The following is a 19,665-nucleotide window of genomic DNA, read 5'->3' on the forward strand; positions in this document are numbered from 1 at the left end:
AGGTGTCAGTGAGTTTTGTAGTTTGTCTTTTGTGTTGTTGTTTTTGGCAAAGTATATCTGTTTCTGTGCACATTACTGCTAATTATTTTATGGTTGAGCCTATTGTAATGTTGTAGTATTATTATTATTAGCCGTAGTAGTTGCGGTAGTCAAAGTGTTATTATTGGAGAAGAAAGACACTACTGTCTACTGTCCTTCATGGGAAAGGAAAGTATATCCTGAGCTCTTCAGACATCATTTTGGCTTCAATCACCTCTCAGCAGTACAATATAACCATTCATAGTCTGGGCCTCGCACAGCAGGTTTAACCTGCCTCAGCAAATCTGAAGGATAGCAGAGCCTCCTCTTTCTTTATCATTTGGTCAACTTACCCGACTGTTTACTATAGTGAATCCAAAGTCTGTCGAGCTTGCAAAGTTATGCAACTATGCATTTTCTAAAAAAAAATAGTTTTTGCTAATAATAGTGTTCCATTCAGCTACTTTTTTCACATATTAATGCAAATCTTATCATATTTCATTCTTCTCATGCAAAGCACAAGATTTCCCCTCTGATGTATTCAACTTAAAGTGGAACTCATCAGCTTGATAATAAACTCAGACACCCTTTATGTTATCTTATGTGGTTTGGTCTTGAAACCACAGTGATGAGTAACATTTCATTGCATTTTCACTGCATTTCTAGTTTTGGGCATGATGGAAAGAAGTCTTCAGTCATTACGCCCAAACACGCGTCTCCTCTGGGCTCTCCAGTCACTGGTTCTCCTCCAGGAACAGACTCACCCAGTGAACCTGTCAGATGTGCCTCAGATCATATGAACACTGGCACCACAGCTTTCGGTGATAGAGAAGAGAGGAGGACCACAGGTAAATAAAACATTTTTAGCAGTGCCATGATGCAGCTCGTCAAATGTTCAACACATCTGACTGTAGCAAACAAATCTGTTTGTAACTATCTGTCGTTTTCTCTTAGGTGAACTACAATATTCACCTGCTGTTCTGCAGCAGCGTGTGGCAGCTGAGCTCCAGTACCTGGAGTCTGTTGAAGAATCAGTTCGACAGCTGGACGACATGGAGAGGTACATAAGTGTGTCCATGGCTCAGCAGGAGAGTGCATCCTTGGCACAAATGCTCAAGGTAAAGGAGTGACATGTATTGTTTTTTTAACTCATACTATACTACTCACAGTTGTTTATATTACTGCATTAATCATAGTAACAGTGAAGTCAAATAGGGGTAGTGCTATAATATTCCAAATGTAAATGTTCAGAAATATCCTCTTCTTTTTCATATGAGAGTTTGATTTAATGAATTAGTTGCATAATTTACATTTGCATGACAAGCACTTTTAGCCTCTTTAGATTTCAGTGACTCACTACCTCACTGTAATTATTCTGTATTTATGTATGAACTTTGACACTGCAGGCCAAGCAGCAGCACCATGAGCGTGATCTCTATGAGTTGAAAATCAAGGCTGAACGAGAAACCCTGGAGACGAAACTACAGCTGGAAGAAAATAGACAGAGAATGGCAATGGTATATCCATACAGATCAATATGTGTGACTGGACCAACATTCAGTGTTGGTTCAGTCACTTTTTTGAAGAACAATCTATGACTGCTTTTTATTAAGATTTCTGTCTGGTCTGTGTGTGTGGTTTTATCCAGGCTCATATAGAACTGCAGGGAAGTTTGGCATCAACTCAAAAAGAGACTTTGGAAGGCCTCCAGGAGGCAACTACTAAGATGATGAGTCAACAGGCTGAGGCAGCACGGTACACAGCCGACACTGCCCGACACATCAAGGAGGTTAGCAATCACTTCCTTCCTCACTGCCTGGAAAACGGCCTGTATCTTCATTCTGTAACAAAGGCCAATAGATTTTTGAGTTACTGCAAGCAAAGAATAATAAAAGTGAATACTTGAGCTCTTAATTTATTCTTGTCCATCAGATGACAGAATTGGCGCGGTCACAGATAGCTGAAGCTTTGGTTGTTGCTCCTGTTGCCAAGAATTCCTCCATGTTGGAGGAACAGGAGAGTCCATATGCAGATAAAGCTGACTCTGACAGGTAAAGTAAAACATAAACCAGTTTTTAACACTGGGCACCAGTTGTGTTGCATGTTTATGTTACAGTCACAGTTTAATTGCACCAAATCACATTACTATTTTTGAATGCTGGCTCCTTCAAGCACTGCTGTCATGACTCGTAATTAATCATCTTTTTTGTGTGCTGTACAGCTTCCAGAATGAAGTGTCAAGCAGAAGGACCCGGTCAGATGAACCCCTGTCGTCTGTGAATAGCCTCAGTCACTCTGACTCTCTGTCCTTTAGAAGGCCCAATCTCAGGTACCAGTCAGCCATCTCATGGAACACTTTTCATTGTTTACATTTTGGAGGAAGAGAAACTAAAGAGATGTTTTTTTTTTCTTTTCTCAGTGAGGTAAACTCCAGCAGCCACAAGAGCTTGTCAAATGCATCCTCAAACCACAGAGTACGACCAAAGAAAGAACCAGGTGAGGGAATTAAGAGAAAGGGGGGAGCTGAGCGGAAGACAGGGAGGGAAGCAGACAGCAGCTCCATAGAGGAAGACGTTCCTACAGCAGCAAATGACTCCCTCTGCAGTAACAGCATCACATCCGTAGTGGATGAGAAAGGTGAATAGATGAGAAGAATTTGCTTTTCTTCATGTGTATTTGCACCACTTTTATTTAGTTTGACCAAGAGGACATTTCTTGCTGTGTTCACCAGCTTTCTGTTTTCTTTCTGATTCCCCAGGAGACACTACATCAGTGGCAACAGAGTACTCTCTGAAGTTTGATGAGTCCATGACAGAGGATGAGATAGAGGAGCGATCATTTCGCTCTCTTCTGCCATCTGAAGCACACCGCCGTGGAACAATAGAGAAAAAGTCCCACCACCGTGAGGGATCAGAGGATGATGGTTCCAGTTACAACACAGCATTGATTGAAGGGGCACACAATATCTTGAAGGTGAGAATGTGACATCTGATCAGTCTTACAGTTTGATTTCTTTCCTCTAATGCAAATACTTAGTTTCTTACCCTTTCTAAATGTTTTCTCTTTTACTCAACACTCACATCAGAACTGAACCTTTCCACCATTTTCTCCTGCAGCCTCTAGATGCAAACATGTCCTTCTCTGGTGGACAGGACAGCTTTTCTCAGTTCACCATGGACATGGTGCGTCAATACATGAAGGACGAGGACGTCAGACTGCAGCACCAGAGCTCTCTGTTGCATCTTCGCCAGAAGGCTGTCAAAGAAAAGACGAGAACTGAGCTGGCCTGGTTAGAGCACCATAAAAAGAGGCTAAGGGACAAAGGAGAGGATGACAAAATGCCACCAATCAGGAAGAAGCAGAGAGGCCTTCTGATGAAATTACAGCAGGAGCAGGTAGAAATCTAATGGCTTTAAGCACAGTTGAGTTTTGCTGTTTAGATATTCTGCTTCATAAAATAACAAACCATCCAATGATCCAAGGCTGAGATCAAGCGTCTTCAGGAGGCCAACAAAGCAGCTAGGAAGGAAAGACAGCTGCTCCTGAAGCAACAGGAGGAGATTGAGCGGATGAGAAACTCTACACTCAGACTTAAGGAACGACTCAAAAGTGCGGGGGGGGAACCACCACCTGTAAGTACTAACTGGTTACTAACTAACCACATTCACAGACTACACAGATTAGTATCATAATCAGATTTAAACAGAGTAAAAAAAAAAACATACATTTTATTGTAGAAGTTGCTGCCATGTTCATCCTGTGACTTGACTTTTCCTTTACTAATTATTGGCCTGTTTCTTTGTCCATTTATCCATTATCTAGGAGACTCCTGTGTCAGAAACACCAGTGTCAGAGCCCGTCTCCCCCAACATAAGGCATGCTGATGATAACCGCAGCCCTTCTCCCCCACTTTCTATCTCTGGAAGTGAGACTAGCAGCATCATGCAAAAGCTGAAGAAGATGCGCACTCACATGGATGAGAAGTAAAGACTTTCATTATATTCATTTAGTGGTTGACAATTTTCAATCAGTCAAGTCATGCTTTCTCATCTGTTTTTAATAGCACTTACTGTGGTTGTGTCTTGCTGACATTCATTTCCCTTGTGTTATGCTCCTTTCATTTTTATGAAAACAATAGTTTTCAATCAGTTTTACTGCTTCTTTTTTTTTTATTTGTGATTTTATTTTTAGCCCATGATCCCAACCATAGGCTAAACATCTTTGAACACAGAGTATGTACTTTCCCCAGAGGACACAGATGCACAGTACACACTTGGCTAATCGTATTTGCATATACAGGGTTGAAATTTGATTTAATAACGGAGTCTCAGTCTGTTTAGCCAAGTTCTGCACTGTGCTATTTGCAACAGTGGCTTTTAAAATTAAGTCTACCATAATCAAATCCCATAGAAAGGTGTCTGTGTAGGTTCTGCCTCGTCCAAGCCATGGTTATTCAGAAATTCATCAAATCAGCAGGAACAAAGAGACCTATTCAAAGGTCTCTTTAACAACCAACTAACAACTAACTAAAAATGAGTGCACGGCAACTTAATTTGCTGTAAATGTGTGAATGTGCGGATGAGCAAATAAGCATGCTCCATGTTTTTCTATCACAAGACTAGACACGCATCCTCACTACTCCCCTCTAACATTTTAAACCCATAACAGTACTTGATTGGAGGATCTGCATTAAGTGTTATGTGGTGCACAAATAACACAATAATGTTTGCAGTAACACTATGCCAGTATGCTATCTTGGCAAGCACAGGTTGTGCTTGGTATGAGTTTTACATATTCTTTCTTGACCAGTTACTAAATGTGCCTGGAGATCCTAGATTTTTCAGACGTTTCATACTTGGCTAACGGCTCTGGTCAGGAGATGTTCGAGCCCTTGTGACTGAGTCACTAAAACAAGTAGTTTAATTGTTCTGGGGTTTAGGATTTATAAGCGGGCTATGAATCATGGACCAATTACCAATACCATGGCAATGCTTCAGCAGTTTTGCAGGTCTAGATGTGTATACTGGCTAAACAATTTGGATTTCCCTCTTTTAATATTTATAAATTATGGGATTTGAAATCCCTACAACTCAACAACATTGAACAAGAGCATTTAGCAACATTATAGCATTCCGTATAATTGTTTCTGATCATTATTCATTAAAGAATAATGCTTGCATGATCCTTCAATAAACTATCAAATGCCCTTCCCTCTTATCATTTTCCATCACTACTGTTGTATTGCTGATGATATCTAAAGCACGCTATAAAGTTGGGTTTCCAATGTGTGGAATGGTTCAGTTTGGTACAGTATGGTACATATGTTTTGCGTTTCCATTAGGAATATTACCAAAATAACTGGCCCCATTTGTTCCATTTTTTGGCACCCTTCCCTTGGGGTACCAGCGTGAAATTGTAGAGTACATATGTCCTCCATTGTTCATTTTGTTGACTTATGTGTCGTGTTCAATTTATTGTCATCACACCGGCACAACGTCGCACTACATGTCCATTAGGCATAAGCCACACCCACCTACCAAGTAAAGGTTCTGTTTTCAGTCGAAATGCATGCCTGACCTAGGGCTTTAACCTATCAAACCGTACTGTACCAAACCGTACCATGATGGAAACGCAGCATAAGCAGCTCAGTGTAACGCACTAACAAAAATGGCTAACAGCTACCCCACATTTTATTATTTTTAAGAATTACTGGGAAATTTGCCATTCAAGACTCCTTAAGAAGGTTCAGCAGTGATCACCCTATCCCCCATACTTTATGTCTAAATGCAAGTCTAATGTTTATTCCCTTGAAAACATACAGTGCACTCATAAGTCCCTAACAGAAGTCTGACAGGCTCATAGCATCCGTAGAACCACATTTGCTCATGTTGCTCTTCTTTCTCCCCCTCTTTACTTGTCTTTTCTCTCTTTATTGTTATGTGTTTTTTTATGTCCCTCCTAATGTGTGTGTGTTGCATATATTCATACTCATGTCTGTGTGACTCTTTTGACTTTGTCTGTTGCGTGCTTACATGTTATAGACACTGCTCTCCTGTCCACTACTTCCTCTCTGTGTTCAATGCCCACCACTGGGCCTCCTTAAGTGTCTGTCTTCCCAACCTCCACCCTAAATTCCAGCTCTTTATCTACAACCAGTTGGTCAGGTACTGTACAGTGATCTCTACCTCTTCCCCTAGCACCTCCAACTAGCTCTGCCCTGCTGCACCTCCCACCCCATGGAACATGCTTGTGTTCATCCACTGGCACGGGGTCCCTGTGTGGGTGGGATGGTGAATTACGAGTGATTGGATGTGTTAATTGGTTTTGGTTTTCTGCAAGGTTTTAAAACGTTTTAAATTCCACAATGGAATTTGTGGGGCGAGGACTTTGAGTAAAAGCTTGGAAGGTGCCCAAGGAAAGCTGCATTAATGAGCTCAACTTTTGACAACTTCACTTTAAGTAAAACAAAATTACTAAGCATGTTTTCAATCAATTTGTCTTGCCAATGAGGTAAATAAAGCAATCTCACCACTCTAGCAATTAAAACACAGTGGGTAAGTTTAAATCAAGAACAAATCAAAAATAATTGGCAATCAGAAAGAAGGTCAAAGGTTGTGTTTATATAATAGAAGCTTTCCTTGTTTTAAAGGAATCTCGGACTTAAAGCTGGGATTTTAATTAACGCTGTAGTGTTTTGTTTAACTTGTGTTTCTTTATTTCCTGCCTCTTGGAATGAATGATTAATATACTGCAGTGCATCTTCACTCTTCCATTGATGCTGCTTGCTGGTCTGCTTCGTACCAGTGATTGATATAAAATGTTTTCAGATCAAACCACACTATGACTTTGAAGTAACCGACTTTTGCAAAGAACAGGCCAGAGATACAGTGGTCTATCTATTTAATGAGTCCTCTAAATCTTAACTAGCCCTCTTTATTAGGTAGCTGTTGCATAGGATGGGATAATAAGTACAGATGGCCATTGGCTTTAATACAGTTTGGGAATGTACTAAAAGAACTCCCAGTCTGCTTCTTCGGTATCCAGCCTGTCATCAGTTTACATTAGGTCAGGGAAAAATCTCTCTTTATTTGATTAAGGCTAAATAATACTGCACCGTAATGGCACCCGTAGCTGTGGGAGACCCCATTACACAGCAGCTACACCTGATGGCACTTTGTTTTAATAGGCATCTGCAGAGATATTTACATATAAGTGGCCCAGTGTAAGTTAAATTTTAGAATTATAAAGTATTTTGCCTGTCTATGGCAATAGATCACATGCTTATTCATTATCAGTATTGATATAAAGAGAATAGTAAATGGAAAGCCGACGTGTGTGTGTGTGAGTGCGTGCAGTCTGTCAACATTGAATTCTGGGCTCCAGACTAATGCATGAATCAAATTATTTTTTGTTTCCTTTTTTTGCGAGTGTTTTCCTTCTTTCCTCCTGAATGACATGTCATCCTTATTCTCTTCATTTTTGATGGGTGAAATTACACTTCAGTATTTGGATATTGATGATTCCAAGCATGTATCAGGCGTGTATGTGTGTTTTTACTTCTTAATGTTGTACAGATGTTTGAGGTGAGTTTGCTGTGAAAATTGGTTATAAAGGTGACTTGGGTTTGCTTGTGTCTTCAGGGCCATGTTAACTATTCCTAATGCTTAATGTCTACTTCTCATCTCTCTCATCACTGCCACTTTATCTTCTCTTTCACTATCAATTTCCTCTCCATTTTTGTCTTCATCTTTGCTCATCATCTATCTTCTATCTCCATGCTTTTTTCCTCTTCAACCTTACCATCCTTTCCCCAGGTTTCTGACCAAGCGGGAGCAGCAGCTCATGCAGAGGCGTCGCCATGCTGAGGAGCTGCTGCTGTGGAAGCAGCGACTGGACCAGGAGGAGGCAGAGGTCCGTAGGATGGAGAAAGAAGCCCTGGCTGCCTGGGATAGGAGGATGCCTCAGGATAAGGGCCATGATATGCCACAGAGTCGGAAAAATGAGATCCCTGATCTGAGCCCCAATCTTCATCAACGCTCAGAGCCCAAAAATGAGAGTGAGAAAGGTGAAGCAATCAGATTCCTTTATTTCCCAGTTAATTAAGCTATTTAAAGTAAAAATGTATAAAGTAAATCTTATGTACAACACATACTGGTGTGCATTACATTTCTGGTTACTAATGTTGGAAATTATGTCAACAATCTTTGACGAATAAAAATTATTTGTGTGTTTCATTCTTAGAGTATGCGAGTGAGTATGACAGTTCCTCAGTGACAACTGAGTCCAGTATACACACGGAGGAATCAGGGTCTCAGCAACCAGAAAGCTTCTCCGTATTAAAACCCGTGTCAGTCCCTGAAACACCTGTGGCATCTGTCAAGAGCAGCCCTGCAAATTACAGCCAAGATTTTACTTCGTCTTCACCATCACCAAGCAGACCGGTATGTATTGGATCATGTCCCCTTTCGTCTAAGTTATGTCCAATTGATGGTAGCTGAGTTCAAGTTAAGTTAATTGAATTATTGGAAAAACACAGCTCTGTTATGCAAGAGACGGCTATAACTACACATTTGTTAGTTCATTGGGCATTTCAAAAATCAATCCAGACATATCTCTTTATATCCACCTGACTGTGTTGTCCTATCCTGAAGTAATGTTCCCTTCTGTTTGACTGCTTCTCCTATTTACTCTGTCCAGTCTTCAGCATTAAAAGAAGGCAGCCCTAGCTCTGCTACCTCTCCTTCAGATGGCAGCACTAAAATCAAGATTCAGCTTCACTCATCCTCCCGGACCCCCATCCAAGTGCGCATTCAGCCAACAGACTCCCCCATGGCCTCACAGACTGGTGAGTAAACCAATGACTTGACACACAAACTGGACATTGTAAACAGGTTAATGATAGTTGGTGTTTGTTCATAGAGAAGACTAGAGAGAGTGGACTATAATGCCGCTATATTGCTGGCACCATGAGGTCAGATATGTGATGCTGCCAGGAATGCATTATGCCAGCACTTTCCTGATACTGCTTAGCTGTGTGATTGGAGGAATGAACACTTATCATTGCACTTAGTTATAACATGAGCAACAACGGTTTTGCTATGCTAGTTTTGTAGCCGTGTTTTTCATTCATCCTAAGGCTCCTGTTTAAACCTTTAATCTTTGTAACACTGTTCATTGTTTATAATCCAAAGCAACATACACAGTAATACATTTTACACATTCTTGGTAAAGAAAATGTACAGTAATCCTCAAAGTACTGTGCTGATCTGAGTTCGAGTTTGTACAATGTTGGATTGCTTGTTGCCAATCAGAGGTCTGACACTGGTTTCACATTCTAATAGTGATTTATTATCTAAATTGTATTTCAGAACCCATTTCAGACCAGAGTGACATAGAGAGTCGTATCAAGGCCTTAAAGGAAGAACTCAGAAAGCGAAAGGTTATGGCCCACCAGTTGAAAAAAGAGCAGAAGAAGAGGCACAAGGAGCGCCTGAAGGCAAAAGAGGCCAGCCTGCTGAAGCAGCTAGAGGTAAATGATTTCAGGCTTCTAGATTTATAAATATTTTAACTGCATTATTGTTTTGTTCATATACAGTATGATATTTTTACTTTTCTTACTCTTTTATTTTCAGACTTGTAACAACTTCATTGAAAAAACCAAGGCAGAAATGAACAAGGGACCAGACTCGACACCTGATACAAACTTTCAGACCCAAGACTCCAAATTAGGCACAGAACAATCCAGTCTTGATCTACTTGATCACAGGTACCAAAATCCGCTGCAAATCACAGTTACCTGCTGTTTGTGTTTCTTATTCTTTAATGTATTTTTAAAAAATCCTTCTTTCTTAGGTCTGAAAAGAGACAGATTTCTGAGCATGAATGGACAAATACTGATGCTTCATTAGACCACAGTAAGTGATTCATATGGTTCATAACCAGGTTATCAGTCACTATCCCCTGTCACATTTCTTGGCCAAGTACAAAAAAACAGTTTTTTATTTGGAAATAAAAGTTATCAATAATTGTTGTTAATAATGTCACCCTCTCCTGTTTTCAGATTTACATTTTGAAGTTGATCATGGTAGAGCCATCTCAGTGCCAGAATTATCTGATGAAGATCCACCCACTGTCACTCCAACTCCAGTATGTGGGAGCCCAAAGGGTCCAACCTCAGGGCTGAGGAGCTGCCAGTCCACTGTGGATCGTTTAAGACCTTCCTCCAAGGAACCCAAGATAACCAAGTCTGGGGATGACAACAATAGGTCTGACCAAACATCTGAAATTCAGGAAGAATTGGAAAGGGAAGTAAACTCTGGGTTGGAAGAGCAGCACTCTGAATGTCTCCTCACATTAGAAAAAGAAGAAAGACCCGACTCCCAGGAAAAACAATCTACATGGAAACAAGTTACTTCTTCAGAGAGTGAAAAACATCTATTATCACCATCTGAAGCAGAAGATGTTTTAAAACGTACCACTAAATTGCTTTCAACACCTGACTCAGGTGCAATTTCTTCAAAGAAAGAGGCATTCATTAAGGGTGCTGAAGCCTCCTCTACAATAGCAGATGACCATCATGACAATTTAAAGTCGGCAGGGGATTCGTTACCTCGGGAGCCACATCATAGCTCCAAAGCTGAGTCTGTAACCCCAACTGAAATAAAGGGTTCAGGAGAGGACTCCACTAGCAGAGCCATGCCATATGACAGCCAAGATCAAGATTTAGATGAGGAAATAGCTGAGGATCTGAGTCAACATTCTGTCACAAGTGAACCTAACCACCAATCTGAAAGACTGCTTGATCTCCAAAAGTACACAGAGGATTTCAAACATGACACTAACAGCATTAATTCCAGCCACTCCCTACCTATGTCTCCTTTGCAGACCCCTTTATCTCCTCTTATAGATGGAATGGCAAGTTTTAACATTGGAGATCGCGTTCTCGTTGGGAGTGTTCAGCCTGGCACCCTAAGATTCAAAGGAGCTACCAGCTTTGCTAATGGCTTCTGGGCTGGTGTGGAGTTAGATAAGTCTGAAGGCAGTAACAATGGCACTTATGATGGAGTGGTGTACTTTGAGTGTGATGAGTGCCACGGTATCTTTGCTCCTCCAGACAAAATCTCATGCCTTCCAGAAAACTTTGAGGTCTACACAGACACCACAGAGGATGAGGACTCATTCTTTGATGGTCTGTCGGACAAAGGTGAGGGTAAATGTAAAACGGATGAGGACAAAATCAATCAAAATCATCTCAAGAGTGAAAATGAACACATAAGTAGCTATGGGTTTGGAGACAACAACATGACCGTTGATTCTCCTCACAAGAACCAGCCCTCGGGCCTTAAGGCTGCATCCCATCTCCATTTTCAACATGACAAAGAATCAAATCATCAAATGTCTAATGGCAACAGTCAGGACATAATGTTGGATTTTGACAATGCACCAACAACTCTTGTCATCTCTGATGTGGACAACTTTGACCTCGGGAAACAAAGTCAGAAGGAGATTACGATGCTTGTTGACAGTGAAGATGTCGATTTAAAACACCAGTATATTCCCTCTGATAACACAGATATTGGGGATCTAAAGGAAAAAGAGAAGGACACAGATGTACTGGACACGCATACCGACAAGCTCTTTAACAACTTTATTAAAGACACTGTGAAGCAGTTTGTAGAAATTAAAAGGCATAAAGAGCAGAGGATAAGAGCTGACAACCAGAACAGAGAACTGATCTGTTCAAATGTAGAGGAGGAGGAGGAGGAGAAGATCGCTTTTGTGGAACAAAAAGATGGTCTACCTTTCTTCTCACCTTTAGAAAAAGAGGAGCTGTCTTCTCCAGAGCTGTGTAACCGACCGGTGAGTGTATATTAATTATACTTGAGAAACATGTTAATGACATTTTCCATGTAAAAAAAACTCCAAAACATTCTGTTTAATTGTGTTTGGTAATTTTGTTATGAAGACGAATGTCAGTCAAGTATATTGAAATGTTACTGGATTGCAATAGGATCAATTCCAGGGATTTTGATAATCAGGTTACTGACAAACAGTTCTTGTTGACTTCACCTGGATTGTGACCCTTGCTTTTGGCCAAAGTCCATCTTTGTCTGTTGACACACTTTGGAATGTGATGCTCTTTGCTGAAAATATTTTGTGTGTGAAACATCTGTAAGGAAGAACACTCTTTAAATGAATGTTTCAATCTAAGTTTTAAAATGACAGCTGGATTTTCCCTTTATATCCTTCATACCAGGAGAGTCCAGTATTGGGGGCCAGCGGTCAAGAAGAACTAGCCAAGAGACTGGCAGAGCTGGAACTGAGTCGTGAACTGCTGGATGACCTAGGTGACGACCAGGACTGGTTTGATGAAGACTTTGGCCTCAGCTCACATAAACAACAGCAGAGACTGAAACAGAGAGCGGAAGAGGAAGATCTAAGGCTAGGAGGTGGCGGCCTGGGAACTTCCGGCTCATCACTAGGAGCTCACATGGGGGGGCTGGTCTCATCACCCAGTGGAGAACAACAAGTAAAGTCTCCACCAAGACCTGAGCTTCCTCTTCCCATGCCTCCCAAACTACCTGAGCTGCCTGCGATGGTGGTGCCCCACTCAGCTGCAGAGGTGGAGAAAATGGTCCATGCTGCCACTCAGGAGATTTGGGAGAGTTGTGGCCTAGGGAAGGAGGGACCCGTGACACTTGCAGGCATGCTGAAACCTAAACCCTCTCAAGAGTATCTGGGTAGAGAGTCCAGCAGCCAGGACCAGGAAGACCTCTCCATTTGCAGCTACAAGAAGGTGAAAAAACAATCTACAAAGACACAAAAGGTCTTCATAATAAATACAACAATATATTTAAATATATTCATAAATTATCAAACTACAATATGAACAATTCAAGAACAGGAAGAAATGTTTTGCCCCCTCAATCATGCTTCAGTAACATTAAGAATAAGGCAGCTAGATTCACACCCTAACCCTAACCCTAACCCTCACAGGGTTCCCCAATTAGTTAAGCATGAAGATAAACAAGTGTTCACACCTCTGCAAGCACTGAAAAATAAAACATTAACATCCTGACACACATACACACACTTCCTCTTTTGCATATGATGAGGAGTATTTTATTTTTATGCATGTACAGACTACTATGCTTCACAAGTAAGCCATATTCCACTGTCTGCAATTAAGTTCAAGAGTGGTATGTAATTCATCCAAAATTCAAGATAGACCTACTTAAAGTTTTCTAGTAATTGAGAATGATGTAGATAATATCATGAACTTGAGTGCTGACAAATCTGAATTAAACTATAGATAATAACAATAATAGAGATGGCCATGATTCATCTGCTGAGATATTTAGTGTCTCAGACCTCAGCAATTTTCGGATTATACAAACACAATTTACATGGCTGGAGGTCAAATATCTGAAGGAGTACTCAACTGAAAAGTTTGGGAACCACTGATTTATATGAAATGTTTAGCTCTTGTATCATCGATCTCTTTCGTCCCTCAGGGTGTCTATGACCTGACATGGGAGATGCTTCAGGAGATTTACGCTGAAGACCCTTATGCTCATCAGCCTCAGTGGGTCAAATCACGGCGAGTCAATTCCTCCTTCCACAGAGTAAAGACACCAGGAGACATCACCAAAATCCAGGTACAGTATTACAGCACAGAAAGTCTACATTAAATAAAAATGTTAGATTTTTTTTATTACAGACCTCATGACGATGCATTTCTTCAGTCTATATTGTGCTGAAATGCCACCTGGTTGGTAATAAAAAATGTATCAATATTTTGGACCAACGACAGGTGTGTGCACCCTTTCTGATTTTTAACAGACACTTTAAAGTTATTCCCTCTGGACACAGATTTTTTCATGTTGAGGTTCAGGACAAAACAGCTTTGTATGTATGTTTGTGGGTGGAGTTAACGGGTCTTTGCATTCTTCCGCATGTAGTTTACACGCCTGACAAATGTTGTTTTGTAACATTGCTTCACAGGCATTCCTCACATCAGAAGTTCTGAAATTATATGGTCTGACAAAGGATGAGAGCCAGAAGACTGACTGGCAGAAGATGCTGAAATTCGGCAGAAAGAAACGGGACAGAGTCGATCAGATATTGGTAGGTAATCCCAACATTTAATTGTTGGTTCTTTCCTTTCTTCTTTTTTCAAACAAAACCTTTCAATCACCTAGATGGAATAATTCTCATTAAATATAGTTATCAGATGAGAACGATTAAATGAACACTTTGACATTTAGGATTATGTATACCTCTATATACTACTTGTATGAAGTAGAACTTAATCTGGATAGATCACCTATAGTCACCAATAGTTTCTAGTCTTAAGTATTCAGTCTCTCAATTTCTGTTCCAGTTTTAGCTGACAATTTTAATATGCCGTCAGGACAAAAAGGACAAAAGGGAATTAGAGAAGTTCACAGAAAAGCCCTGAAAGTAAAAATCCTTGTTTGTCTCTCAGGTTCAGGAACTCCATGAGGAAGAGGCCCAGTGGGTCAATTATGACGAAGATGAGTTGTTTGTCAAGATGCAGCTGGCAGACAGCATCTTCGATGCATTGCTTAAGGACACAGCAAACGTGCTGACACTAATCTGTGACAAGAGAGCCAAAAGAGATGCCCTCTCTTGACAGCTTTCCTGCTTAGATTTCAAACTACAACTTCTAGCTCAGTCCCAGTTTGTCCTCACCCCAGTGTGCTCCAGCCAAGCTACTGCTGCTCAGTCTTCTACCAGCTGATGTGCCAACAGCGACCCTCAGATGCCTTCAACCCCAGCATTACCTCCTAGCGCAATAGCTCCTTATTTCTGTGACATTCATTCGCTTTATTAGATCCAATTTGTTTTCCATGCAACCTGCTTTTCTTGAGCAAACCTTAAACTTTAACCGCATCTCCTCTCCTTTCTCACCTCATCTTGGACTGGTCCTTTTGTAAATGCCAGCTGGAGAATGAGCAGATGTTTTGATAGAATGGACTCTGCCGTTTGTTTGCATTTAAAGTCCATTAATGCTGCTAAGTTGATTGTTCCACGGAGGACTAAAATATGAAATCTACTCTGAACAAGGTAGGTTTCTATATATTTTTTGAACCTTAAATATACATTTGAATTCAATAATTGTAACAGAGTAGCAAAAACAGTGTAGCTTGTAAGTGATTTGATGGTGACGCATCATTTTGACTCTGTGATACAGTGACTGGGTTTAATGTGATAACTTTCAGCTTGACTCTGGGGATTAACTTTTTTCATATTTTGGGGAAGTGCTAATTTGGATAACCTGCTGTAAGATTGCCTGAACAAGTTTTTACAGGGGCTTTTTTTCTGTCAACCTGTTTGTTAGTCAATACAACAGACCGTCGAGGACGGTGAAACTGATTGTTTGACTTCATGTTTAGCATCGTTTGATTGCTGCACTGACTATAATTTAGGGGTCAATGTGTCACAAAGATCTAACACTGTTCTTCCGGTAACAAGATGAACACCCTTCACTGAACTCCCCTAAAGCCCTTTGAGAGTCAGCATTTAAACGTCATATTCACTGATGAATGTGCACTATAGGGCAACTGAAATAATTAAAATGTGTCACTTATAAAATACTTTCAGGCCAAACTGTGTCGGAACATCACTGAGGTCAGACATTATGTAAAACATTTTGCCGACTTAATTATATTATTTATTGTTTGAAAAATGTTACTCAGCGGAAAAAAAATATTGAGGATTGTAAATTGATTGTAAAAAGTGAGAATTTTCACATTGTGTAAAGACACATTAATTATGTTGTCAAAGCACAAATTGAAATGTGAATGTGGCAATATATTGTGTAGGTTTAAAGAATTCTATCAAAACCAGATTAAGAACGGGGAATCTGTTTTAATATTTAAAAGTTGTAAAGAATTATTTAATCTGTCTCTGATTTCCTTTTTTTTCCTTTTGTGACCACAGTGTCTCACTTCTATAAGTTGTATCTTGGCGCATATTCACTATACCAGTGTTAACAGGAAACTCCAGACAAAGGTAGCTTGTTCAATCATGCTGATATTCTAATTATTTTGTCACAAAAGCAAAAGCTGCCTTAGTCTCCACATTTAACAGTGTGCTCCTCTGTTTCCTCAGACACACTACACACTCCTACGACACACTTGAGTATATAGTATTGAAGTGGGACACAACTGACTGGCAGTACACATATTTAGAATCACATTATAGGACGGTACTGAAATGCTGGATTTGAGCCTTAATTATTCTGTTGTCCATTGGCTTTCTGTGACCTCAGAACACTCCTGTATTTCATCTTTAGTTATTCTGTGTCAAGTTTCTGGAGCTGAACAATCTCAAGCAAAGCCCCCTAAAAACCACAAAGTCGTGTTGCAGCGTGGATCAATGCTCCACATGTTGTTGTGAAACATTTGGCTTTACAACGATCGGCAAGTTCAAACCAGACAGCAGAGGTCGTCTTTCCTAATCTTTAGTTCCAGTGCCTCTTTAAGTTAGTTGTAACAAACTTTTTTGATGTCTCAGAAACCTCTTGGACCTTTTTTTCATTGAATGCCTCTTCTCAACTGATGTGTAATACCATTTTATAAATTATCCTTTACGTAACTGCTTTTCCTTCTGACCAGTTTACCAATGCTTCACTTTCTGCCTGTCAATCTTTCTCTATCCAAGCATAGTACATATATAAATATATATATATATATATATAGTAGACAATGTTTTCCCATAGCGTCTCATTCTCTGTGCCTGAGGAAATCTTTGCAGAGATAAAAACAATTTACACTAAAGACTACCTGCATCTTAACCACACATATGTGCATGAGTCATCATATTGATAAACTCTATCAGGACCTAGTTTGTTGACACTCCAACCCACATGCTTTGCAGAGTGAGTCATTGGGCTGATGAGACTGAGCACGTAGGACTGTATCTGAGGGCTTTTTTTTGCCCTCACTGTCAGAGCTGCTTTGATCAAACAAACTGTGCAATCTCACTGTGGTGCGTGACAGCTTGTTCATTTTCACTTACCGTTTTGAGCTAAAGTGACCTTAAAACTCAGTACTTAATGTTGGTTTTTTTCTACTGTCAAGTTTTTAACGGTTGCAAAAGTGTAGGTTCAAACTGCAAATTATATAAAGAGACACAAAACATTTGATACCATTTTCTCTTTGCTGTACGACTTGTATGTTTCGTCTGTGGGCAGAAGTAACTGTAATGATCGGTTTAGTAGTTCCTTAAAAATTCTTGTAGGATTGTCCTCTTGAACTGATTGTATGTGGGAAGAAGTAAAGTTTTCCTCTATAACTATGCAGTACTTGGTCTTATGCATTGTTTTATATTAAATGTATCAAACAGCTTAATTTTCTGCTGTTGAGCCTCTTGGTGAAATGTATCTTCAAGAAGCTTTAAGCTGTTTGCTGCATGGTGGAGTTGAAGCAACTTTGCCCTTATATAAATAAATTGTTCTCATCCTATTAACTGAATTAAAATGTAGGTACAAAATGTCTGAGTATCAAATGAACCGGGTCAGGCTAGATTTCCCTCCTCATCTTTTGAAATGTCTAAGAATATTTATATTACTGTGCTGTGAGTGTACGCAAAGTGCACTTAAAGACTTGTACAGTTCTTTTATGGCTGTAAATATACTTGCTGTCTTTCCAGTCTGGCCCGCTTTAACTGTAACCAGAACTATTGTGAAATAAACACTGTTTACTTTGAAAATAAGTACATAACATATATTTATTAACCAAACAAATGTTGAACTTATAAATGAAGCTTCTGCTGTTCCTAAGGGAGTTTCCAGTCTGCTTACATTTATATTTGAAGATGAAGTTTGCAGAAGTTGTTGCCACCTTCTGTCTTTCCTCATGCTCATATTTGGGCATGTGATCAAAATCGGATTGGGAGTGATGTGTTTAAATGTGCGTGAAGGATGATATTCCACTGTATCTGAGTGTATAAGATGTAGAATTTAATGCAAATGTTTGAATGGGAGATTGATATACAAACTCCAAAATGCATGATGGCGGCTCAGACCTGTAGTCTTTTCACCAACAAGAAACTGGGGACAAGTTTCTATGCCAAGTCTATGCAAATAGACTGTTTTCAATATGAAGTTAAGTTGAAGATAAGAGTTATTGCTTGTTTCCGGTATACCGGTAGTTTTTTATGTATTCCATATTATCATTGTTATTAATTTTTTTTCTACCACTTTATTTATTTTCGATTGTTTGTATAAATCGGCCTCTTTTGGCATTCCATATGGTTCTATGTGGAACCAAAGATCAGAGACATTGGGGAACGTGAACTTTGTAATGCGTGGAGGGTTGGGAGGCAGAGGGGTTTAGTGGGAGGCAATTAAGCTGTTTGCTGCATGGTGGAGTTGAAGCAACTTTGCCCTTACATAAATAATTTGTTCTCATCCTATTAACTGAATTAAAATGTACAGAGGTGGAAAAAGTACAAAAATATTGTACTCAAGTAAAAGTACCAATACTTTGATGACATATTACTCAAATAGAAGTAAAAGTAGTCATCTGAAAATGTACTCGAGGAGAAGTAAAAAGTAGTTCATTTGAAATGTACTTTAAGTTAAAGTTACTTTGCGTGGGGTGTGAGGGTAGTAGAAATATGATATGGGGTCAGAAATCACAAAAAAATTTGGAGCTGACGCGCCCGGTGCGACACAGGATATTACATCAGTTTTGGCGTGCGCCCTCTATGTTCACGTGCCAGTGCTGGTGCTAATCACATCATCATTCGTCGGTGTATATATATATTCTGGTGTATATTTTCCCCCTGTAGGTCTTCATTGTGCTGAATTTTTACTCAGTAATGGATAGGATTTATAAAGTAACTAAGTACAATACTAGACTCAATACGTACTCAAGTAAAATACAAAATCCTGATTTTAAATTGTACTTCAAAAATACAAAATACACAAAAAAAGTATTCAATACAGTAACTTGAGTAAATGTATTTAGTTACTTTCCACCTCTGAAAATGTAGGTACAAAATGTCTGAGTATCAAATGAACCAGGTCAGGCTAGATTTCCCTCATCTTTTGAAATGTCTAAGAATATTTATATTACTGTGCTGTGAGTGTACGCAAAGTGCACTTAAAGACTTGTACAGTTCTTTTATGGCTGTAAATATACTTGCTGTCTTTCCAGTAGGGCCCGCTTTAACTGTAACCGGAACTATTGTGAAATAAACACTGTTTACTTTGAAAATAAGTACATAACATATATTTATTAACCAAACAAATTTTGAACTTATAAATAAGGCTTCTGCTGTTCCTAAGGGAGTTTCCAGTCTGCTTACATTTATATTTGAAGATGAAGTTTGCAGAAATTGTTGCCACCTTCTGTCTTTCCTCATGCTCATGTTTGGGCATGTGATCAGAATCGGATTGGGAGTGATGTGTTTAAATGTGCGTGAAGGATGATATTCCACTGTATCTGAGTTTGAGATACAAACTCCAAAATGCATGATGGAGGCTAAGACCTGTAGTCTTTTCACCAACGAGAAACTGGGGACACATTGCTTTACATGCAAATAGACTGGGGTCAATATGGAGTTTGCATTACATCAGGTAATGAAATGACCAATATATCATATTCATCGAGG

The 19,665-nt window shown here is 39.7% G+C and overlaps 1 protein-coding gene across 1 annotated transcript in view; it reads left to right on the forward strand.

The window, feature by feature from the left end:
- The window catches only part of cep350 (centrosomal protein 350), a 31,349-nt gene extending 13,608 nt beyond the window's left edge, over positions 1 to 17,741 (forward strand). The window contains exons 16-37 of the mRNA XM_083887921.1: positions 685 to 866; positions 973 to 1,136; positions 1,425 to 1,535; positions 1,667 to 1,807; positions 1,951 to 2,069; positions 2,240 to 2,347; positions 2,438 to 2,655; positions 2,777 to 2,991; positions 3,135 to 3,413; positions 3,501 to 3,650; positions 3,841 to 4,001; positions 7,833 to 8,083; positions 8,260 to 8,459; positions 8,716 to 8,863; positions 9,387 to 9,547; positions 9,651 to 9,784; positions 9,871 to 9,932; positions 10,079 to 11,877; positions 12,275 to 12,814; positions 13,533 to 13,676; positions 14,023 to 14,145; positions 14,507 to 17,741. Of these exons, the coding sequence (XP_083744047.1) occupies positions 685 to 866; positions 973 to 1,136; positions 1,425 to 1,535; positions 1,667 to 1,807; positions 1,951 to 2,069; positions 2,240 to 2,347; positions 2,438 to 2,655; positions 2,777 to 2,991; positions 3,135 to 3,413; positions 3,501 to 3,650; positions 3,841 to 4,001; positions 7,833 to 8,083; positions 8,260 to 8,459; positions 8,716 to 8,863; positions 9,387 to 9,547; positions 9,651 to 9,784; positions 9,871 to 9,932; positions 10,079 to 11,877; positions 12,275 to 12,814; positions 13,533 to 13,676; positions 14,023 to 14,145; positions 14,507 to 14,674 (5,578 nt within the window). The 3' untranslated portion in view covers positions 14,675 to 17,741. The remainder of the gene's footprint in view (positions 1 to 684; positions 867 to 972; positions 1,137 to 1,424; positions 1,536 to 1,666; positions 1,808 to 1,950; positions 2,070 to 2,239; positions 2,348 to 2,437; positions 2,656 to 2,776; positions 2,992 to 3,134; positions 3,414 to 3,500; positions 3,651 to 3,840; positions 4,002 to 7,832; positions 8,084 to 8,259; positions 8,460 to 8,715; positions 8,864 to 9,386; positions 9,548 to 9,650; positions 9,785 to 9,870; positions 9,933 to 10,078; positions 11,878 to 12,274; positions 12,815 to 13,532; positions 13,677 to 14,022; positions 14,146 to 14,506) is intronic.
- Positions 17,742 to 19,665: the final 1,924 nt, after the last annotated feature.

The sequence above is a fragment of the Microchirus variegatus genome, assembly GCF_963457635.1.
Source record: "Microchirus variegatus genome assembly, chromosome: 4".
NCBI lineage: Eukaryota > Metazoa > Chordata > Actinopteri > Pleuronectiformes > Soleidae > Microchirus > Microchirus variegatus.